Source organism: Leptinotarsa decemlineata, unplaced genomic scaffold (genome assembly GCF_025532065.1).
Source record: "Leptinotarsa decemlineata unplaced genomic scaffold, Ldec_3_MD MMD2_tig00000090_RagTag_RagTag, whole genome shotgun sequence".
Classification (NCBI taxonomy): domain Eukaryota; kingdom Metazoa; phylum Arthropoda; class Insecta; order Coleoptera; family Chrysomelidae; genus Leptinotarsa; species Leptinotarsa decemlineata.
The window spans coordinates 6263709-6284463 of record NW_027412541.1 but is presented as its reverse complement, the minus strand read 5'-3'; the positions used below and the strand labels follow the sequence as shown (position 1 = coordinate 6284463).

At 34.4% G+C, this 20755-nt stretch overlaps 2 protein-coding genes across 3 annotated transcripts in view; both read right to left on the bottom strand.

Moving 5' to 3' along the window:
* LOC111513839 (dehydrogenase/reductase SDR family member 4) overlaps positions 1–20755 on the bottom strand; it is a 57864-nt gene that overhangs the window by 12554 nt on the left and 24555 nt on the right. Inside the window, 1 exon segment of the mRNA XM_074172403.1 lies at positions 20353–20621. Within this exon segment, the coding sequence (XP_074028504.1) occupies positions 20353–20602 (250 nt within the window). The 5' untranslated portion in view covers positions 20603–20621.
* On the bottom strand, positions 9787–16458 carry LOC141481208 (uncharacterized). Of its 2 annotated transcripts, none has more exons than XM_074172404.1 (4): positions 11915–16458; positions 10561–11684; positions 10450–10501; positions 9787–10239 (listed from the first exon to the last, which is right to left on the bottom strand). In XM_074172404.1, the coding sequence occupies exons 2-4, from the start codon at positions 10891–10893 to the stop codon at positions 9980–9982; spliced, it is 645 nt and encodes a 214-aa protein (XP_074028505.1). In that variant the 5' UTR covers positions 10894–11684; positions 11915–16458; the 3' UTR covers positions 9787–9979. The 2 variants fall into 2 exon arrangements, with proteins under 2 accessions (XP_074028505.1, XP_074028506.1); XM_074172405.1 differs by having other exon boundaries at positions 10561–10959.

Below are 20755 nucleotides of genomic sequence, written 5' to 3'. Positions count from 1 at the left end.
GTTCATCCAAGCATCACTGGAAATGCACGAAGCATATTTTGGGGTACCTGAATGCGACGAAAAGATATGGATTAGTATATCGAAAATAAAGTAAAATTGCAACTGCTTATTCATATGCAGATTGGTGCGGAAATCACTGAAGCAGAAAAGGAATTTATATTTCTTCGGAAACTGACAGAAGAAATACCTCAGAATACGTACTTCATAAAGAGTTTTCCGATTTTTATAGACAGCTAAGGCGATATGAAACTTGCTGAAAATGATATTACATCGGACAGATTTGAAGTTATTATTTATATGAGATTTGATAGAAGAAAAGCAAATCATTCTGAAATATGTCACATCGAATTGAATTTGGCTGACAGTCTGACGAAGAATATTAATAAATCCAATACAATTTTTAATTGTCAAATGGAAAATAAAATATTACTATTTTTTATTTTATTATTATTCTTTTACCTATCCCTCGAGCTCCGATACATTTGGGAGGGCGCGCCAGTATTATCAACCAACGACTACTCCCCACACCGTGGGGTAAGTGATCATTGGTTCCGAGAAGTTCCGAGAATCATGTCCCTGAGCAAGCGCAGTGAGCCAAGAATGACAGCCTTAGCGACGCAGGCCGGTATGATTTTTAAGATTCGAGAGTAGAGAAGGTATAATTCCACCAAGGACTCTAATAATCAGAATAACTATCTTGACATAGTGGTCTGGATAGAGTCTGTGGATTTCGAAGAGAAAATTTCGATATTTTATCCGTTTCACCTCCTCTTTTCGGACGATATTCGTCGTGCCAGGAGCTGAAAGCTCCACGATAAATATCGTCTTGCTCTGGTGGTCGAGAAGGACTACATCAGGAGTATTACCTTGTATGAGCCTGAGGATGAGGAACGAATAGTTCCAATAAATTCGGCACTTCTCATTCCCCACAACGGATTCAATAACCCCCAGGGCGTAGGGCAACTCCGGTGTCTCGTCAATACCGTAAGAGTACCGTAAATGGTAATATAGCACTCTTAGGGCCGCGTTATGTCGATGGATATAGGCCGAGATCGCATATGCTGGACATTAGGTGCATTTGGGTCTCGGGCGCTTTGCGGCAGGCCCTGTACCTTGTGTCAGGAACCTCTATACCCATCACGCGACTGCGCACCATCCTGGCAAGCCATGATGAACCCATCAGTTTCCGATTTCAGCCCACTCGACCTGAGAAAAGCAAAAGTCAGGCGCTTTGATAAGCCAATATGTTCAATGTTATTGAAGAAGACCCCATGCATTGGCTCATCCTTGTTTCCCCAAAAATGAGGTTATCTCTGCGGCTTTTATATGAGCTTTTTGCTGAACGGATTCCAACTCGGTGACAGAGTTGTGGTCACTTCGTTCAGTGTCGAAAACTATACCAAGTTCATCAACTGCTCAGGCAGCTGCCCTAAAGAGAAATGCTCCAATTCCTGCTCTCTCATGGCGACGGACAATGCAGGGAAGGGAATCCAAACTCCTGACACCTTTACAGGCTGTATCCAGTACCATTCTGTCAATAGCGGATTTCGTAAATCTCATTCGTGTGAATCAGCAATTCAACTTGTTACATGAGACATGATGAATCCTTTGGATAGACCTGGAGTTGGAATATGTATAGTTTTTTTTTAATATGAAAATGGCATTCGCAATAATCGATCGCGAAATATTAATATTGAAATTAAAGAAATATGGTTTTTCGGGTTCAGTAATACATTGGATAACGAGTTACCCGGGCACTCGATATCAAAACACCAAAATGGCAAACATAAAGTCAGAGTGTCAACTCAACAACTATAGTGTGCCACAAACTACCTGCATGACTTCCGGGTCCAGGATATAAATATATAGAAGGATTTGTTATTGAGTGTCTATGATTTAATTCAAACAGGAAATGATTAGTCGGATCAGCACTCAAGAAAAATTATTGGTAAACCGCGGACACGGGTTTCTCGCTATTGGCCTCATCAGTGCGGTGTAGCCAAGTGCAGAGATGGGCAACACTTGGTTGCCAAAAACGAAAAATCTGCACAAACGAACGGAGTCACCAAGAGGAGCCTACCGCGCATTTGTGATTTCAATTGGGGGACCTAGAATTTCTAGGATATCCTAACATCACCACGGTGGCAGCTACAGCTACCTGCCTGACTTCCGGATCCAGGATATAAATATATAGAAGGAGGTGTTATCGAGTGTCTATTATTTAATTCAAAAAGGAAAGGATTAGTCGGAACAGCACTCAAGAAAAATTATTGGAAAACCGCGGACACGTGTTTCTGGCAATTGGCCTCATCAGCGCGGTGTAGCCAAGTACAGAGATGGTCAACAGACACGTGTTTCTGGCTATTGGCCTCATCAGCGCGGTGTAGTCAAGTGCAGAGATGGGCAACACCTGGTTGCCAAAAACGAAAAAACAACACAAACGAACCCACCACGGAGGCAGCTATAGCTACCTGCGTTTTTTGTAAACACAACACAAGATCTATCCACTGAAACCACAAATGTGCGGTTGGCTCCTGCTGGTGGCTCCGTGCATTTGTATTTCTGTCTTTTGGTAACCAAGTGTTGCCCATTCTTGCACTTGGCTGCACCATACTGATGATGGGCCAAAAGCCCGCAACACGTGTCTGTGGTTTGCCACTTCCTTGTGTGCTATGTCCGATTATTAACTTCTGTTTCTACAATAAGACACTCAATGACTTTCGTATTTATATATACATATTTATATTTTTTTTTGACGATGCAACTAATTTTCCTATATTTTCACTATTTTAATATTAATGTAAGTCACAAAAAGGATTTGAAGCTTTATAACTTCTATTTAATTATATATGGAGAACTTACTAACGTAAGAATAAAATATAGAATGGTTCAAAAACAGATAGAAAAAACATGAAATAATGACAGTTGATCAAAATTTCACCGACAATGTCAAGTTGGAAAATTCTGAATAATACTAGAATTACTAGATCTTTTATTTTCTTTGTCACATTTCAGTAGGTATGTATAAATTTTGCTGAGACTTTCAATATCAGTTCATTTATTCATTGGATGTTCTTCGTAATTGATATGTATCTTTTCTAAAAATATTCTTTTAGTTGTATTGATTTCTCTATCTAAAACATGTGGGTTTTCAAAATTAATTTTATGATCAGTTGCTTTTATTGTCCTAAATATGTTTTAGAACAATCCATACAAGAAATTTTGTATACTAAATTGGATTTTTGTTTATTTGAAATTGGAGCTTTTAGTTTACTATATAATTTAGATATAGTAGTTTTGGATATTTTGAGGTTATTATTTCGGAATACATCAATTCTTGAATATATGGGAGCGATTTATATATGAATGAAGGTATAACGTTGTTGTGTTCAACTTCTTCATTATTGTGAAAGTTTGTTAACTACTTGTTTTGTTTGTTAAATAACCACTGAAATACATGATTTTCAACAAGACGGTGCTCCTCCTCATAATACAGCACTAGTAAGGGGACATCTGGACGCGATATTCCCAATAAAATGGATTGGAAACAATGGACCAATTACCAGGTCACCTCGATCCTAAGATCTCCCTCCTTTAGATTTTTTTGTCTAGGAATACAAAGTACAGATATCGACCATCTTAAACAAAAAATAAGAGATGCATGTATTGGTATTACACCTATTATGCTAGAAAATTGCCACAGAAATTGTACGGACACACAACTTATATGCATTCAACAAAGAGGGCGTAAATCGAGCATTACATGTAGGCAATTTGTCATGTAAAATTCATTTTTTGTATTGGTTTCATTTTCCCAAAAAATTTAATACAAAATAGATTTTTTTCTATTTGATTGTTGGCGCTGATGATGCTAGTTACTATAAATGAAACGCTAAAAAAAATATCACTGAATTATTACAAGTCCGTTTTTGGAAAAAAAGTTGATGATGGCCGTGATTCATTTCTACACTGTAATAGTATATTTTGAATATAATGAAACTAACCCTTTTCATTTTTTATATTTTCCGAAATAACAGTTCTATTCGTAAAAAACAAAAAAAAAAACAAAAATATCTTTTTTAGTTTTCCCTATATATAGATGAGAAAGATATCTGATCCAGGTTTTTTTAACACTGTTCACCTCGTAAGTTTGGTTTCGGTTATTTAGTTTTTTTACATGCACTAAAATTTGACCAAGTTTTTGAGATGTTTTCCTTTCGACACTATACACTATACGTACGAGTATATACATTTGTTTTGGCGTCCTTCTCGGATGGAATCACATGCTGAAGTGTCATTCGTTCGTCTTTGACATCATCACGACGTTTCAGCCAGATCCAACTTGCCATATTCATATGCTCCGCTTGGTAGCTGAACTTGAAACTGAAATTATCCGGCATCGTCTTCTGATCAGACAAGTTGGGGTCTATCCCCCTGACCCTTGTAACTTGCTGCCTGCTTTCACGCTTTGTACGGCTCAAGGTGTTGTGTTACACGGTCGAGAATCCGAATTCTCGCCGTCGAGTTCATTGATGAAAACTATATAGCTTCCGAAGTTACTCGGTAACCTCACCTTGCGGATTTGCGAGACCTATTGAAGCGGGATGGGTCATCGATAGCGTTCTCTACCGCAACTCTGAGTAAAGAATTTTCATGAGTTTCGAAAATTTCGAAAACTCTACCTAAAGTACCTGAAATACCTGAGTTGAGACGTTCTGACCGTATAAAGAGGCAGACGATAGGATGACAAGTTCAGTTTGAGGAGTGCCTAGAAGATGACACTACGACCAGCTGTCGAAAGCGCTCGCAGATAATTAATAGAAGATATATAAAGCTTCAAATCCTTTTTGTGAAATTTAATATCAATATATATATATACCGGGTGTCCCAGAGCTTTTAGGCCAGCAGATATCTCAGTTACCTGCAGAACAAAAATTAAAACAAAAATATGTATCATAGGAGAACACAAGCACTTTCATGCAGCACATTTGTGGTTTCAGTTGATAGATGCGGTTGGCTCCTGTTGGTGGCTCCGTGCATTTGTATTTCTATTTTTTGATAACCAAGTGTTGCCCATCCTTGCACTTGGCTGCACCATACTGATGATGGGCCAAAAGCCCGAAACACGTGTCTATGGTTTGCCACTTTCATGAGTGCTATGTCCAATATTAACTTCTGTTTCTATATCAAGACACTCAATAACTTTCATATTTGTATAATTTCCTGGACCCGGATGTCACGCAGGTAGCTATAGCTGCCTCCGTGGTGATTTTGATAGTTTTCTTGTGAACACGAGATCTATCAACTGAAACCACAAATGTGCGGTTGGCTCCTGTTGGTGGCTCCGTGCATTTGTATTTCTATCTTTTGATAACCAAGTGTTGCCCATCCTTGCACTTGGCTGCACCATACTGATGATGGGCCAAAAGCCCGAAACACGTGTCTATGGTTTGCCACTTTCATGAGTGCTATGTCCAATATTAACTTCTGTTTCTATATCAAGACACTCAATAACTTTCATATTTGTATAATTTCCTGGACCCGGATGTCACGCAGGTAGCTATAGCTGCCTCCGTGGTGATTTTGATAGTTTTCTTGTGAACACGAGATCTATCAACTGAAACCACAAATGTGCGGTTGGCTCCTGTTGGTGGCTCCGTGCATTTGTATTTCTATCTTTTGATAACCAAGTGTTGCCCATCCTTGCACTTGGCTGCACCATACTGATGATGGGCCAAAAGCCCGAAACACGTGTCTATGGTTTGCCACTTTCATGAGTGCTATGTCCAATATTAACTTCTGTTTCTATATCAAGACACTCAATAACTTTCATATTTGTATAATTTCCTGGACCCGGATGTCACGCAGGTAGCTATAGCTGCCTCCGAGGTGATTTTGATAGTTTTCTTGTGAACACGAGATCTATCAACTTAAACCACAAATGTGCGGTTGGCTCCTGTTGGTGGCTCCGTGCATTTGTATTTCTATCTTTTGATAACCAAGTGTTGCCCATCCTTGCACTTGGCTGCACCATACTGATGATGGGCCAAAAGCCCGAAACACGTGTCTATGGTTTGCCACTTTCATGAGTGCTATGTCCAATATTAACTTCTGTTTCTATATCAAGACACTCAATAACTTTCATATTTATATATATATATATATATATATATATATATATATATATATATATATATATATATATATATATATATATATATATATATATATACAATCGATCGCTTCAAAACATTTCACTAACTTTCTTCGAAAGTTTCTAATACTTCCTCTTCCATATTCTCCGTTTAACTATCACCGTCGTCATTTAAATCAATAATGATTTTATTTCCACCACTGATATGGAAGTGTCCAATCTCCATATAGTCTTTTTCAAGTAAAATTACTTTTTTAATCATTTTCTGCCAGTCTTCTTCGGTAATATTAGATACTTTTTCTTTAACTAGCTCTATCACCCTCTTATCAAACGTTGAAAAATAATTTTTACGCCAAACGCTTTGTTTCAATTTTCCCTAAATCAACACGATGGGATTGAAAACACAAAAATAGGGGGGAAGTCTCAATGTGGTGTCTCCATACTTTTCAGCAATACTCTCAAGGGCATACACTTTTTTAAATATTTTTGTCTGTAAAACTTCAAGTAGTTGGTTTTTGGTATAGTTATCTTCAAAATACAAATTGTTATCCATTAAAAAACTTTGTATTTCATCTTTCCTCGAATTTTTATTCGGTACTTTGATGAGATGTCGCGAATTATAGGAAGCGTTGTCAAGAACTATTATACTATTCGCATCCAATTTTGGGACCAATATGTTTTCAAATCATTCTTCAAAAATATTAGCTTCCATGTTCTTATGATAGTCAACATAGCAGTTCTCAAGTTTTTGCACATGATTTCAAAGAATTCGAAGCCCATTCTTTACTTCCTCCGCAATGCACAATGATTAGTCGCGATCCTTTGTTTGCAGACATATTAGGTGTACACATTCTCGAACCATCAGTCCACCCTTTCGTAACTGTATCGTTAGTGTCATACCAAGTTTTGTCCAAATAGAAAATTTGCCGTTGTTCTTGTCTATATTTAGTTATTTGTTCTAAGTATTTGTTACGCAATTCCACTATTCTTCTGTTTCCATAACTGCTTGACGTTTGTTTATTATTTTGTATCTGAATCCTAGTTTCTTTATCCAATTTTGAAGAGTTTTGTTACAGCAGCTCACGTTATGGCCGGAAGTATTCAATTTCTTCTTTTCAATTGTAGGAATCTCATTGGTTTCGTAACATATTGTTTTTTTTTAATGATTTTATTAGATGAACATCCAAAGGTTTTGGTAATCCCGCATCACATCGCGTCTTGCGTTCATAAGGAATGTTTTTATCTATTTTACGTACAGTTGAAAAAGGAATTTCGGTCAAATCTGATGTTGTTTGTAATAGTTTTTTTCCTACGAAACCAAACTTGATATGTAGATTCTTATATACATTGAAACATACTCTCTGTGTTTCAATATTCAAATCCATCCGAATCTAATTCCATGGTATCTCTTTTTCGCATTGTTCACCAGCGCTATTAGAATCACTACACAGGTAAAAGTCTGCGTTATTATCACACTCGTTATTACTATTAGTACTTGTCCTAGGACGCCACATTTTAAAAAAATAACAAAAATTTTAAGTAATTATAACTTCACCAATATAGAATTTCAACACACAAATGGCGATCAGTTCCTGAACTGAACATTGACGACACAACGGCGGTACTCATCGGTACATTCTATTGGTCACCGTAACATGACTTCAAATTTAATTATATGACTCTTTAGCCAATCATAAAATTCGGTTAGTAAAAATTATCCAATACGAACCGCCAGATCTTCAGTCCACGTGGACTAATTCGTAGCGACATTATTTCTTTGTATTGGATTTTTTGGCTTTTGAGTTCGCCGGTAGCTTTAAGAATGACTATACCAGTTACTTCGACTATACCTACAACTGATATGGTTTTATTAGTTTCCCATCTACCCTGTGCGTGTGTGTTTGTGCGCGCTAGCAACTGTTTTGTTTTGTTAAAACAAGCGCGAGCGAGCATCGAAATCGGGGGTGCGGGCGTGTGAGCGAGGGAAAGTACACTGTCAGTGGGAGGGCAAACCGCGGAGTAACCATCCATTTCTTTTGTGATTTTTCGCGTTTTCATAATATTTTCGTACTCATGCTAATAAGGGTACTAAAAAGCGTAGAGTGGACAGTGAAAATAGGAGGTTTCTGGCGGATTGGAGTGAACAGTATTGTTTTACGTCGCCTGATAGGCCTCAAGCGGTTCCAGTGTGCCTTATATGCAATGAAACTGTCGCTATTGTTAGGACTGGCAATTTGAAGCAATACTACGAAACAACTCATCAGAAATTTCACAAAAACTTTCCTCATGGCAGTGAGGCTTGTAAAGAAAACCTTTATGAAGGAACGTATGTTGGAAGTAGTTACGGAACTTTTTGAAGAAAAACAAGATATTGTCACTGTAATTCGAAGTATTCCATTATCAGCGAGAAGTAATATACGACAAACGGAAATTTTAGCTGCTAATATTAAAAACACTCCTCTTGGACTTCTGCAAAATGTACTTTGCTACGCCATTGCACATGATGAATCATGTGACATTGTTGATGATGAACAAATGTCTATTTTCGTAAGATTTCTTGATATTGAATGTCAGATTTTAAGGAAAGAGTTGCTAGCAATATTGCCGTTGAAAGGCAAGACTCGAGGAGAAGATTTATTTAAGGTCATTGAATTATTGATTTATTACTAAATCTAACATTAGTTTTGATAAAATGGTATCGCTTTCAACTGATGGGACCCCAGCAATTATTTGCAAAGAAAAAGGTGTACTAAAGAGAATCGGGGATACAAACTCGGGTTTAATATCGTATCAGTGCACAATTCACCAGGAAGACCTTTCTGGAAAACTTAGTGCTACACTGAAAGAAGTGACGGACTGCTTGGTCAAGTTGATTAATTTTATGAGATCTCGTTCTGCTCTTCAGCATCGACATTTCAAGGAGTTTTTTCTGAATGTGATTCAGCGTATTCTGATTTACTGCAACACAACAACGTTCGTTGGCTAAGTTGGGGTCAAGTTATTGAACGTTTCTGGTTGATAAAAACTTAGATATGCACTGTAAAAAGAAAAATGTAAAAACACATAAAAAACGTTGGCAATTAGTTGCCAACGTTATATTATGTATTTTTGTCCTCGAATTGGAATAATACACATTTGATGTAAAATTCATTACATAATAATTTATGTATAGATACGCATTAAATTCGTAATACGAACATTAAGACTACGTAAAGTTGTATGTAATTATCGTAATGAAATTTCAATGATGTATGAATTTGACTGTGTGGAATTACACAACAAACGTAAATTTACTAATGAAATTTCAATGATGTATGAATTTTACTGTGTGGATTTACACAACAAACGTAAATTTACTAATGGAATTTCATATTGGAGGATGGAAATATGTGAAACTACATTGTAAATGTTTAAATTTTATAAGTAAATTTCAGTTTTATGTGTAATATTACTTCTCCCTTCTGAATTGAACATTGAAGCCTAAGCGGCCTTTACTTTTACCTTATTTTTCTTCTCTTGTATGTTCCACTAGACAACACTTGCACATTGGTACTACTATGATGTTTCCTGGCATTGTTAACTATATATTAAATAATAAACTACTCTGAGGTTGAGGTAATTGAAAATCATCATGCTGTATATAGTTTAATAATAAATTTAGTGATATAACAAAACTCAACAATGTTTTCATTCATGAAGGTCACTTTGACAAAAAATGAAATAAAAATTTGAATTTTACAATAATTGTGAAAATATTTTGAGTGAACAGGACATCAAAGAGTAAGTAAAAAGAACATTACTTAAATAATATGTTTGTTGAATATTTTACATAATTTTCATTTTGTTCATTAGGTTTATTACTCTCTTCAAGCCAACTGATCTGGATTTTGTTCCTGAGTCTGGATGTATTTTTAAAAAATATCCTTGCACGAATTCCATGGTTAAGGAAATATTACTGGGGTACTTTAAATTCAAATTGAAATAAAGAGAAAAGGCTATTTGGAATGCCTCATTGAAAGTGCTGAATCCTTTTTGATTTATTGCTCCTTTTTCGTAATATACAAAAAAGTTGTTTTCTTCAGTCCCTGAAACAATAAGGACATTGCTGATACTAAGTTTGTGAAATATATTTAGAAAATCAAATGTTCGATTTTTAGGTGGAGTTATTATTCAAGGTATTCATGTGCCCTATCTGAATAAATTAACAAGAATACAAATCATCATTTTTTTTATCAAAAACTGTCAAATTCGATGTCGATTTTAAGATTCTAGATAATAATTATGATATAACTCACCAATTTTCATAATAAGAGGTTCAAGCTGCAGATCTTCGGAGTTTGGAATATTCTGTGAACAAATCGACATATTGGATTACAAGAAAAATTAATTGTGAAATGTTAACTTACATCTATTTCCATATATATTGACTCAAGATTTTCCTTAAAGTATCTTGCCAAAATTTTAATAATCGTCAGTAATTCGTATTCACTTGTTTCATTATTTTCCTCAGGGGTATGTAATTTGAGGAATTTGTCAAGTTTTTCAGCAGCTTTTTTTCCTAGTTGTGTTAAGTCCGAATTAGTCAATTTATGGAAGTGAATTGAGGCTCCACTTTTGGAAAATAAAATGGGCCACTCCTGTTGGATGGTTTCACGGGATGGGTGTCTATTAAGAAAATCTCTTTGCTGTGGAAAGGTTTCATGGAGCGTTTCCAACAAGTCTGGATTATCTTCCGACATCTTTCCATTAGTACTAACATTTTCACCATCAGGTAATGGAGGATCCCAGTGTGAACAGCCAGCTCTCTAGAATAATCTTTGTTTTTTATTCGCCATCGGATTACTCATACTTGCTGTACGTTTTGTGATATGAGGTCTGTTTAGATAATTGTTTCTATCCTGTAATTTTTTGAATACAGAATAAGAACCATCACCTATAACTACATTATCTTCGTCAATGTCTCGAAAAGTTTCGGGATATTTATCAATAATTTTTTTGGTTATAATCTTTATAGCTGAAGAAGTTATGATTTTTTTGATTACTCTCATATTATTAACAACTGTATGAATTATGTAATTCATAACTTGTTTATCCCTTTCACCCCTTTCACATGATTCGATCATTGGCTTTGGAAATTGTTCCCATGGAATTTGGAATGTCTGCCACATAAAATTTTGGTTACAATCGAACTGATGAGTGGTATTTAGATTACTGACGCATTCTGCATTCAAATTTTCCTGAAAATTCTCCTCAGGACAAATATCGGCAATCAATAACGTGTTGTTTAAAACAGAGTCGTTCGAAGCTAGTATACAACTCCCATTAGTGACTGAATCTATAAGGGTGGTCGTCGATGTTCCTGATATATTGGTAATGTTAGAAAGACAAACATCTTCTTGCCATTGCTGAGAGGGTTCTAATAAAATAAATATTTCATTCTTGAAATGCTTGAGAACTATATTTTCGTCTACAGGTGTTCCATCTCTTTCAAGTACCAAACTCGATCCATTGATATCAAGCTTCTGGGAAACTGGAATGGAATATTCAAGAATCAGAACACCCCAAAATTTCGCTTTTTCTTTAAAAAGTAGTTTATTACCATGGTGTTCATATTTTGGAAAATATATTTTTGTAAAAAGTGTAATTTCTTCATGTCATGATCAATTAGAATTAATTTATTAGTACCTATAGATACGATTTTCAATAAAGTTTTGTAATTATGTAGTTATTTCGTATGGAAAAATATAAAACAAAAATCACCTTTCATAATAGTTCTCTCTAGTAAATCCTCTTCATCTTCATTTATATATACCAGACTTTTTTTCTTCCTGGTGACGTCCCAAACTTTGAGAAATATAAGAGACATCTGCAATAAAAATTTTTGCGAGATTGAATATTCTTTTTTATCTATGTAATAAAATATGATTGAATAAAAAAAATATTTATAATTATGCACAAATTTTCAGCAATTCTACTTGATACAAACAAAACCTTGGTATATACTACTTTATGTCAATTTAAATATAAAAATGTAAATAGAAAAGTAGTGTTGGTTTCATTTGGGAAAAGAAGCAACGATTGAAGTGAAAATTGGAATTACTGAAAATTTGGGACAGTCTTGAAAAATCAAATGAAATTTTGTATTATCTAATGATAGGCAAAGTATATACAAAATGTTATTGTTAACGAGTACCACCGAGATATTTTGCATTGTCAACATAGGTATAAAAATTATCAGTAATCGTTTGGGTATCCTTCCAGAGGTGCTGAAGTAAAATAATACCAGTTCTTCTGAGATTTTTTCATTACTAGTACTATTTCACTTAAAATAAGATCATCATAAAAACAAGAGGTTAATTGCATTTCGTCGTGGTCATATTCAACATATAAACCATAATCATGATCAAAATATACATTCTTTAGGTTGCCAATGAATAATACCTTTTCAAGTGTCTCATTTAGTAACATAAAATGTATTTCAATTAATTTATATCCATCGCAAGAATTTTTGTAACATAAAACCATTCTTTTCTTGTAAGTAATATTACGAAGTTTTATTTCTTGAGAAGTAAATTTATATATTTCAGAACCGGGATCTCTCCGAATGATTTCTTGTATATCATTTGAGAATGCGTCAATTTCAAACAGATCCAAATTGCTACATTCAGCACAATTCCTGAATAAAATATTCGAGTTTTGACTGTAATTCAGAGATTGTAGATACTGATGTTTCCAAGTCAATGACATAAGTATATTTTTGAAATTTTGGCAATGTTTTATTATATTTTTGAAATATTTATGCTTACTTTCAAATCTGAGGGTCCACATATGTCGTAGTGGTCCAAACATTCTGATTAAATATGGATAATGACTCAGAAAATGATGCTTTGGTTTAAGTTTTTCATTCGGAAATAATGATAACCGTTCTTCCAAATACTCAAATATTAATATTCTCAGATAAGCTACTTGCTCTACAGATATTCTGAACGATAAAATTATATTTATAATTTTCCTCAATTTCAAAATCAGTTGCCAGCAACTTGTCTTGTTAAATTGCATTATTTTCTCAAGAAGTACAAACGGAATTACATTCAGTAGCCATAAGTTCTGAGATGCGTTACCAGTTAGCTTCTTATCTTTTTTTTAATGAAAGGATAACTTTCTTTAGATTTCATGTGAAAGGATAAATAGCCGATATTTTCGTTCAGATATTCATACGAAAAAAACCGTTTTTTAACCAAATAATGAAGACATAACATAAAATCTACTTGAACAACCCCCTCAAGTAGATCATGTGCTGAACATGGGGGTAATCCAGGATTCATTACATGAAAATATTTTAATTCGTTCAGAGGGGAATCGAATTTGATTCCATTATGAACTTCATTTAACATATTAGCCATATTAACATCATGATTATATGATTCTGGTGATCTCAGATCGCCAGATCTTAAACAATCTTTGCTGAATTTTTTTATTTCACAAAATCTGCAGAATGGATGTTCTGAATTAAAACTTTGAACTAATCCTCCTATTTGATGGCTGCCCAAGTTATCACCAACAACAGCTATTACCGAACCTTTGAAATTTTCATTTTTCACTTGGATACCTTCTGTTTCCAATTTTTTCAAGTCATTTATAATATTTTTGAGAATTGAATTAAATCCAAAATATTTTATGTGATTTTCAAAACACAGTGATACTAATTGGATTTGTTCCACTTGTGTTCTATGCCATGGAGGTAAATTTCCCAGCGTCATATATATAGCAACGATTTTGTATTTTTTTCTTGCAGAACCCAAGGGATTACAGGGCTCGAATGCATCTTGATATAAAATTATTCTCAATCTATTGGATTCATTCAGAAAACTATTATTTTTGAAACATAAACCATCTGTCAAATCGTTAAATATACTAGAAAATACTTGAACTGAAGAAGATTCTTTATTTTTGAAGCATATTTCAAAAATATTTGCACAAAAAAGCATTGCTTTGAGGATTTCCAATATTGGAATGTAATAAAAAAATGCTTTTTTTTGACCCATATACCCTAAATGAACTTGAACTGGTTCAACAAATCTATAATTTTCCTTATAATATTTATTTCTCGAAAAAACACTTCGAAGTGGTCCCATCTGTCTGTCATGTGCGATTTTTAAAAAACTTGAATTTTGAATTTCTCGTATAACTGCATCTTCAATTTTATAATTATTTTTCAAATTGATTGTTAAATACGATAAATTAATCTCATTAAAATCGATAAAGCTATTAATGATATATTGCAATGATTTATCTGTAAGAAAAAACTTGGATTGTAATGTTAAATGAAGGGAAGAGAGGAATTTTATCGCGAAATTATCTGATTCTTTATCAATTTCCATATTTTGGTATTCTGATGCTGGCACGTCAGACATATCCATGTCATCATTTATGAATTCGTTATTATTTGTCTGTAATAATTGATGTTTCCGATGTTTCCTGAAATAGTGACTTCTCAAGCTATTGATATTGTCATACGAAACTGTACACAATTCAGAAAAAGGGCAGAACACATTTTCTTTATTTCTTATATGACTCAAAAAATGATTGAAATTAGGTTTATCATACTCTTTCGTAAAATGACAATTTTTCAGCCTGCATTTCATTAACATTTTGTGCTGAATATCTCGTACAGCGTCTGTTTTATGATGATTTCTGTATACATGAAATTTATATTTATTGTACGTTGCTATTTGTGCACCACAACCTCTTCTAATGCAGACAAATGTTTTCTTTGGCATATTTCTATGAATAAAAAGATGTTTATCGTAACTTCTAGCATCATGACAATGGAAATTGCAAATAATACAAGTAAACATCGCAATTATATAAATTATGTAAATAAAACTATGATACTTACAGTTATACCACGTTGTAATACCACAATAAACAAAACAAAACACTCAATGCGATGTCCGCGACGCTTCGTCAGTTGTTTAATGGAGGCGTAAGCTATTGTCGGGAGGCGCGCACTCACACATCTGTCGTTTCCAGTTTAGACATGTAAATTTACATAAAAAATCGTCGAATAATACAGATATTACGAATATATACAATGTAAAAAGAAAACTTACATAATGTAATTGAAATTCAATAGTATTCTTCCTTTTTTTCTGTGAAAATCAAAAAAAACTGGAAATTTTGGGTAATTTTGTAAGAACACATAATTTTATATGCTTGATAATGAAATACATACAATAATACGGAATATTACGTCATAAAATCTGTAAAGATTATGTAATTTTAATCCAATTTTTTTCAGTGTGGAGGGAGCCAGAAAGCATTTTGAGTTCATAACAAACAAGCGTAATATGCTGGTGGTAGCTTTTCTGAAAGATACACAGAAATACAAGGAATGGAAAATTAACATGTTATCTGATACAAAGCATGTCTGCTTTTCATCGCAAGCTGGATATCTCTGAAAAAGATATTGCAACACAAGAATTTATTAATTTTCCGACAATTCTTCAATATAAAAGAACTCTGAATAATGCATTGCAGTGTTCATAAAATTTCTGGCCGATTTTAGGAAGGAATTTGCTACAAGATTCCAAGGCTTTGCAGAGATGGACAAGCTATCACCGTTTCTTAAATCGCCATTTGAAGTTGATTAGCAGCAGAATGGACGGATGTTGCTGCCAAGTTGTTTAAGGCATCACTTCATATAAAACTATATCCACATCCATATAAAACGGCATCAAACATGTTCCAGAACAAAATGAAAATTGTAAGAAACTAGCTATAAATTACCATTATGTTAGGCTCGATATACGTATGTGAAACATATTTCTCAAAGATGAATTTTTTGAAAAACAAATATCGTTTGAGACTAAAGAACGCCCACCTAGAAAACACATTTCGAATTTGCTGTTCCTCTCGAGAACCAAACTATAAAAAACGGACTCAAGACCACCGGTGTAATTTATCATATTAATTTTAGGTCTTGTGTTTTATAATTCAGAATTTGATTTGAAACCAAAATAATGCACAGGTAGCACTTAATTTTTATCAGTTGTTTTTTTCTGGACATTGTCAAAATTTTCCCACAGTCTCCGGACTCCACCTAAAACTACTTGCCGACCCCTGGTACAGAGAAACACGTGATACGGTTTCGTAAACTGTCCAGTGAAAATCTCACATTCAAGTGTTACTGGAAAACGTCATGGAAGGGCACATTTTTTAAAAATATCACGAATAGAATTGAAATCAGAATTCAGCTGATGATATAATAATATACAGGGTATCCCTGGACTTCCTCTTTTCCTCTCGGGAATGTATAGATGGGGTCAAAATATCACCAGTACTTCATATAACTTTTTTTCCTAAAATCCTTCGTTACCAAGTAACGGGCCCTCGAAGTTACAAAATGAAAAATGTTTTTCTTTGATAACTTTTCAAGTGAATATTCAAAATCATCCAAATTTTGGTAATTGACTAAACAAATGAATTCCGTCGATGAGCTTTCATGCAGGAGTCAGTTGTTTTGCTACAAAGTCAGGAACGGACTACCCCCGATGGTCCACACCCCAAAACTTTGAAATGACAGATATTTTTCAATATTTTTCAACAAATTAAGGTTACTTGGACAATTTTATGAATAAAAGTACTCGTGTGCAAAGTCGATCCGAGCAACGAGTCTTGATAAAAATGTAGTTTCACTCGACGACATCAAATCGCTCGTCCACCATTATTTGAAATGAATAATTATCAAAGCAGAAATAATAATGATAACGTTAATTCAACAACAATTATCCTGAGATGTCTACCATTATTCGAAAATATTAGTTTTTAAGGAAAATGAAAATGATAGGTAAAATGTTCATAACGAATTTTTATAATGCAAACACGTTCAACTAACGAAACTCAAGAGCCTCAAGAGCAAACAGAAATGAAAAATCCGCTACAGAAACTGCTCGATATGACCACCTTCTCTCTCTATACATTTTCTTAGTCTGCGAAGACACCCTCTCTGTACTTGAAATAGCATTCCAGGGTCGTTTCGTATGGCTTCACAATGTAATGTTATTCTATTCAACAATGCATCTCTTGTGTGAATAGGTGTAGCGTAAACAAGGCTTTTTAGATGCCCCCACAGAAAGAAATCCAATGGATTTAAATCCGGAGACCGCGATGGCCATGAATATGGCCCACCTCTACCAATCCATCTATTGTGGAAAATATGGTTCAGATGGTCACGCACAATCAAACTAAAATGAGGAGGAGCGCCATCATGCATAAACCACATATCTCTTCGGGTTTGCAATGGAACATGTTCCAAAAGTCCATTCAAATCGTTCTGAATGAACTCCAAATAACGTTCTCCATTCAATCGGTCCTGTAGAACGAATGGTCCTATAAGATGGTTTCCAATGATACCAGCCCAAACATTCACGTTGAATTTCCGTTGGTGTTTGGTTTGCAATATCCCATGGGGATTTTCTTCGGCCCATATATGGAGATTATGAGAGTTGATAACTCCATCTCTACTGAAACCTGCTTCATCAGTGAATAAAACTCGATTAATAAAAGTCATATCCTCTCTTTGCCTATCCATGAACCAATTGGCATATTCCAGTCGTGCTGGAAAATCTTGAGGTGTCATGGCATGTACCTTCTGGATGTGAAATGGGTGGAGCAGTTGTTCCCTAATTATTCTATGAATAGTGGACTTGGATGTATGGAACTGTTCTGATAGATTTCTGATGCTCATTGAAGGATCATCAGCGACGGCTTCCAAAATATTTTCCTCCAATACAACGGTACGTACAGTCCTAGGAGCGCCCTCACCACCTCGTTTTGGCAAAACTGTACCTACAATAATATCGAAATAAAACAACGTTCTCAAATTAATTATCAATTATTACATACCTGTCTCCCTCAAGCTGCGATCGACACGCTCGAATGTTTCTCTTGACGGTACCGTTCGATTGGGAAAATGCTCGGAATACAGACGACGAGCTTCTGCAGCATTACAAAATGCTCGTCCATAAAATACATGCATATCTGCATATTCATTGAATGTAAACTGTTCGGCCATATCAAAAAAATTCAAAATATCCTATAGAATATTGACAATACAATGATAGTCATATGACAACGCACCACTCAACAAAACAAAATCGCATTCCAGTTTCTCATTTTTTATCAAAACTTTCTAAAAGGTTTTTTTGTCAACATCTGTGGAAGAAATGGAACATAATTATTCCCTGGATATTTTTCACCTGATCATGTGCAGCCGTTTTTGTAGTTCATTCGTTTGCTTTTTATTAGTATAGTAAATATTTTTTCCGATGTGCGTTTTTTCAGCTAAATTCAGATTCGTGTTAAAGAATTTCTTCCATAAAATTATAATTATCAGTGAAACTCCTCAACAGTTTAGCTGTGAAGAAGAATTTGAAACATTCGAATGTTGAGTTTCATGAGATTCAGATAACTGATCAACACGAAACGTGATTATTCCACACGTATTATGTACATACAAAATATGGAATGAATTCGATATTTCATAGTAGAGTAGCTTGTTAGTTTAAAAACACCACGAATCTACAGAACTTGATATTTCTTTTGAAAAAATATCTGCTATCACAATTGTGACTTAAACTTCCATATAGGTACTGTACTTTTTGTTTACGACTTCATTTTAGCATACTTTGTATTATTCCTGTTATAAATGTTGTTGAATTAACGTTATCATTATTATTTCTGCTTTGATAATTATTTATTTCAAATAATGGTGGACGAGCGGGTTTGATGTCGCCGAGTAGAACTACATTTTTATCAAGACTCGTTGCTCCGATCGACTTTCCACACGAGTACTTTTATTCATAAAATTGTCCAAGTAACCTTATTTTGTTGAAAAATATTGAAAAATATCTGTCATTTCAAAGTTTTGGGGTGTGGACCATCGGGGGTAGTCCGTTCCTGACTTTGTAGCAAAACAACTGACTCCTGCATGAAAGCTCATCGACGGAATTCATTTGTTTAGTCAATTACCAAAATTTGGATGATTTTGAATATTCACTTGAAAAGTTATCAAAGAAAAACATTTTTCATTTTGTAACTTCGAGGGCCCGTAACTTGGTTACGAAGACTTTTATGAAAAAAAGTTATATGAAGTACTTGATATTTTGACCCCATCTATACATTCCCGAGAGGAAAAGAGAAAGTCCAGGGACACCCTGTATATTTCCATATTCAATTGACATGATTTTGTGATACGATAAATAAATGAATAAATATAATTACGGTGAATATAACAATTAGCCCACTAAAAGATATATCCTTGTGCGTGTGGTTATAACAATTATATACATAATTATATACAGGGTGTTTCAAATTAGATCCCTGCCATTGGGATCTCTGAAACTATAAGAGATACGAAGATGGTTAAATTGGGACAAAGTTGCGCATTTATTTGACTAACATAATGCCGTTGAGAAAGTCCGAGTATATTCGGAGACATCCGGAAAAAACAGAAATTTCGGAAAATGGTGTTTATTTTTTTTTTGGTTTTATTTTTCGAAGGATTCAAAAAAAAATTGCACTTCCAAACAAGGTCAGGTAATACAATTAAGAGAAACCAAGCCATGCTCACTAATAATAATATAAAACCAGAGTCAAATACGAGCATCGTAGTTAATCTGGTCGAAACGACGGAAAGAACTCGAGCACGGCCACCGTTACCACATCGCCTTTAATAATGTTTACCGCAGTAGTAGACGAAACTGCAGGCATAAAAACCTGCAGACGACGGCCAAAAAACCCGAAAAAATCTTTCACAGAGTATAGCTTAGTTGCATATGGAATATTGGTAATTATTTCGCGATATTATCTTCATTTTTCGATTGCATATGAAAATTCAGTATATTTCCGATTTTTTCTGGTCTTAATTTTTTCCGCATATTTTCAGCTTATTTCGATTTTCTCAACCGTTAGACACCCAGTACTCAGTTTTTTGAAAATAAAAATTATATATTTCAAGTTCAAAGTAAGAATGCAATGAAATTCTGACTTTAAATCGGAATTTAATAAAATATAATAACATATTCAAAGACATACTTCAATAAAGTTATAGTTATCAAGTTCAGACATGAAATTTTCTTATATTTTGTCTTTGAACTCGGAATTCTGTTGGTGTTGTAAATAAACAAGAAACGTACCTCCTAACTTCTTTGCTGCCTCGAATAAATGTTTTCTATCATCTGCATTAGACACGTGACATACTACACCAAAAGCATTATAATTTTTCTCGCGAAGCTTGCTTACTGCTTCATCAACGTGTTTCTTTTGCCTGCTGCACACAATTACTGTTGCTCCTTCTATTGCTAGTTTTTCGGCAATCGCATAACCAATTCCATATGTTGATCCGGTTACTATTCCTATTCTTCCTTTCAAGCGTTTCGAATCCATGGCACACTCAATTTTTTTCCTCAAATAAAAATCGATATATTAATTCTTATTTAAAAAACCCTAAACCTAACCTAAGCCCTAAAAACAGCTTTGCTGACACTCCGTCCATTCACCTCAATATTTTTTGTATATTTTGTATCTTCTTACTTTAGG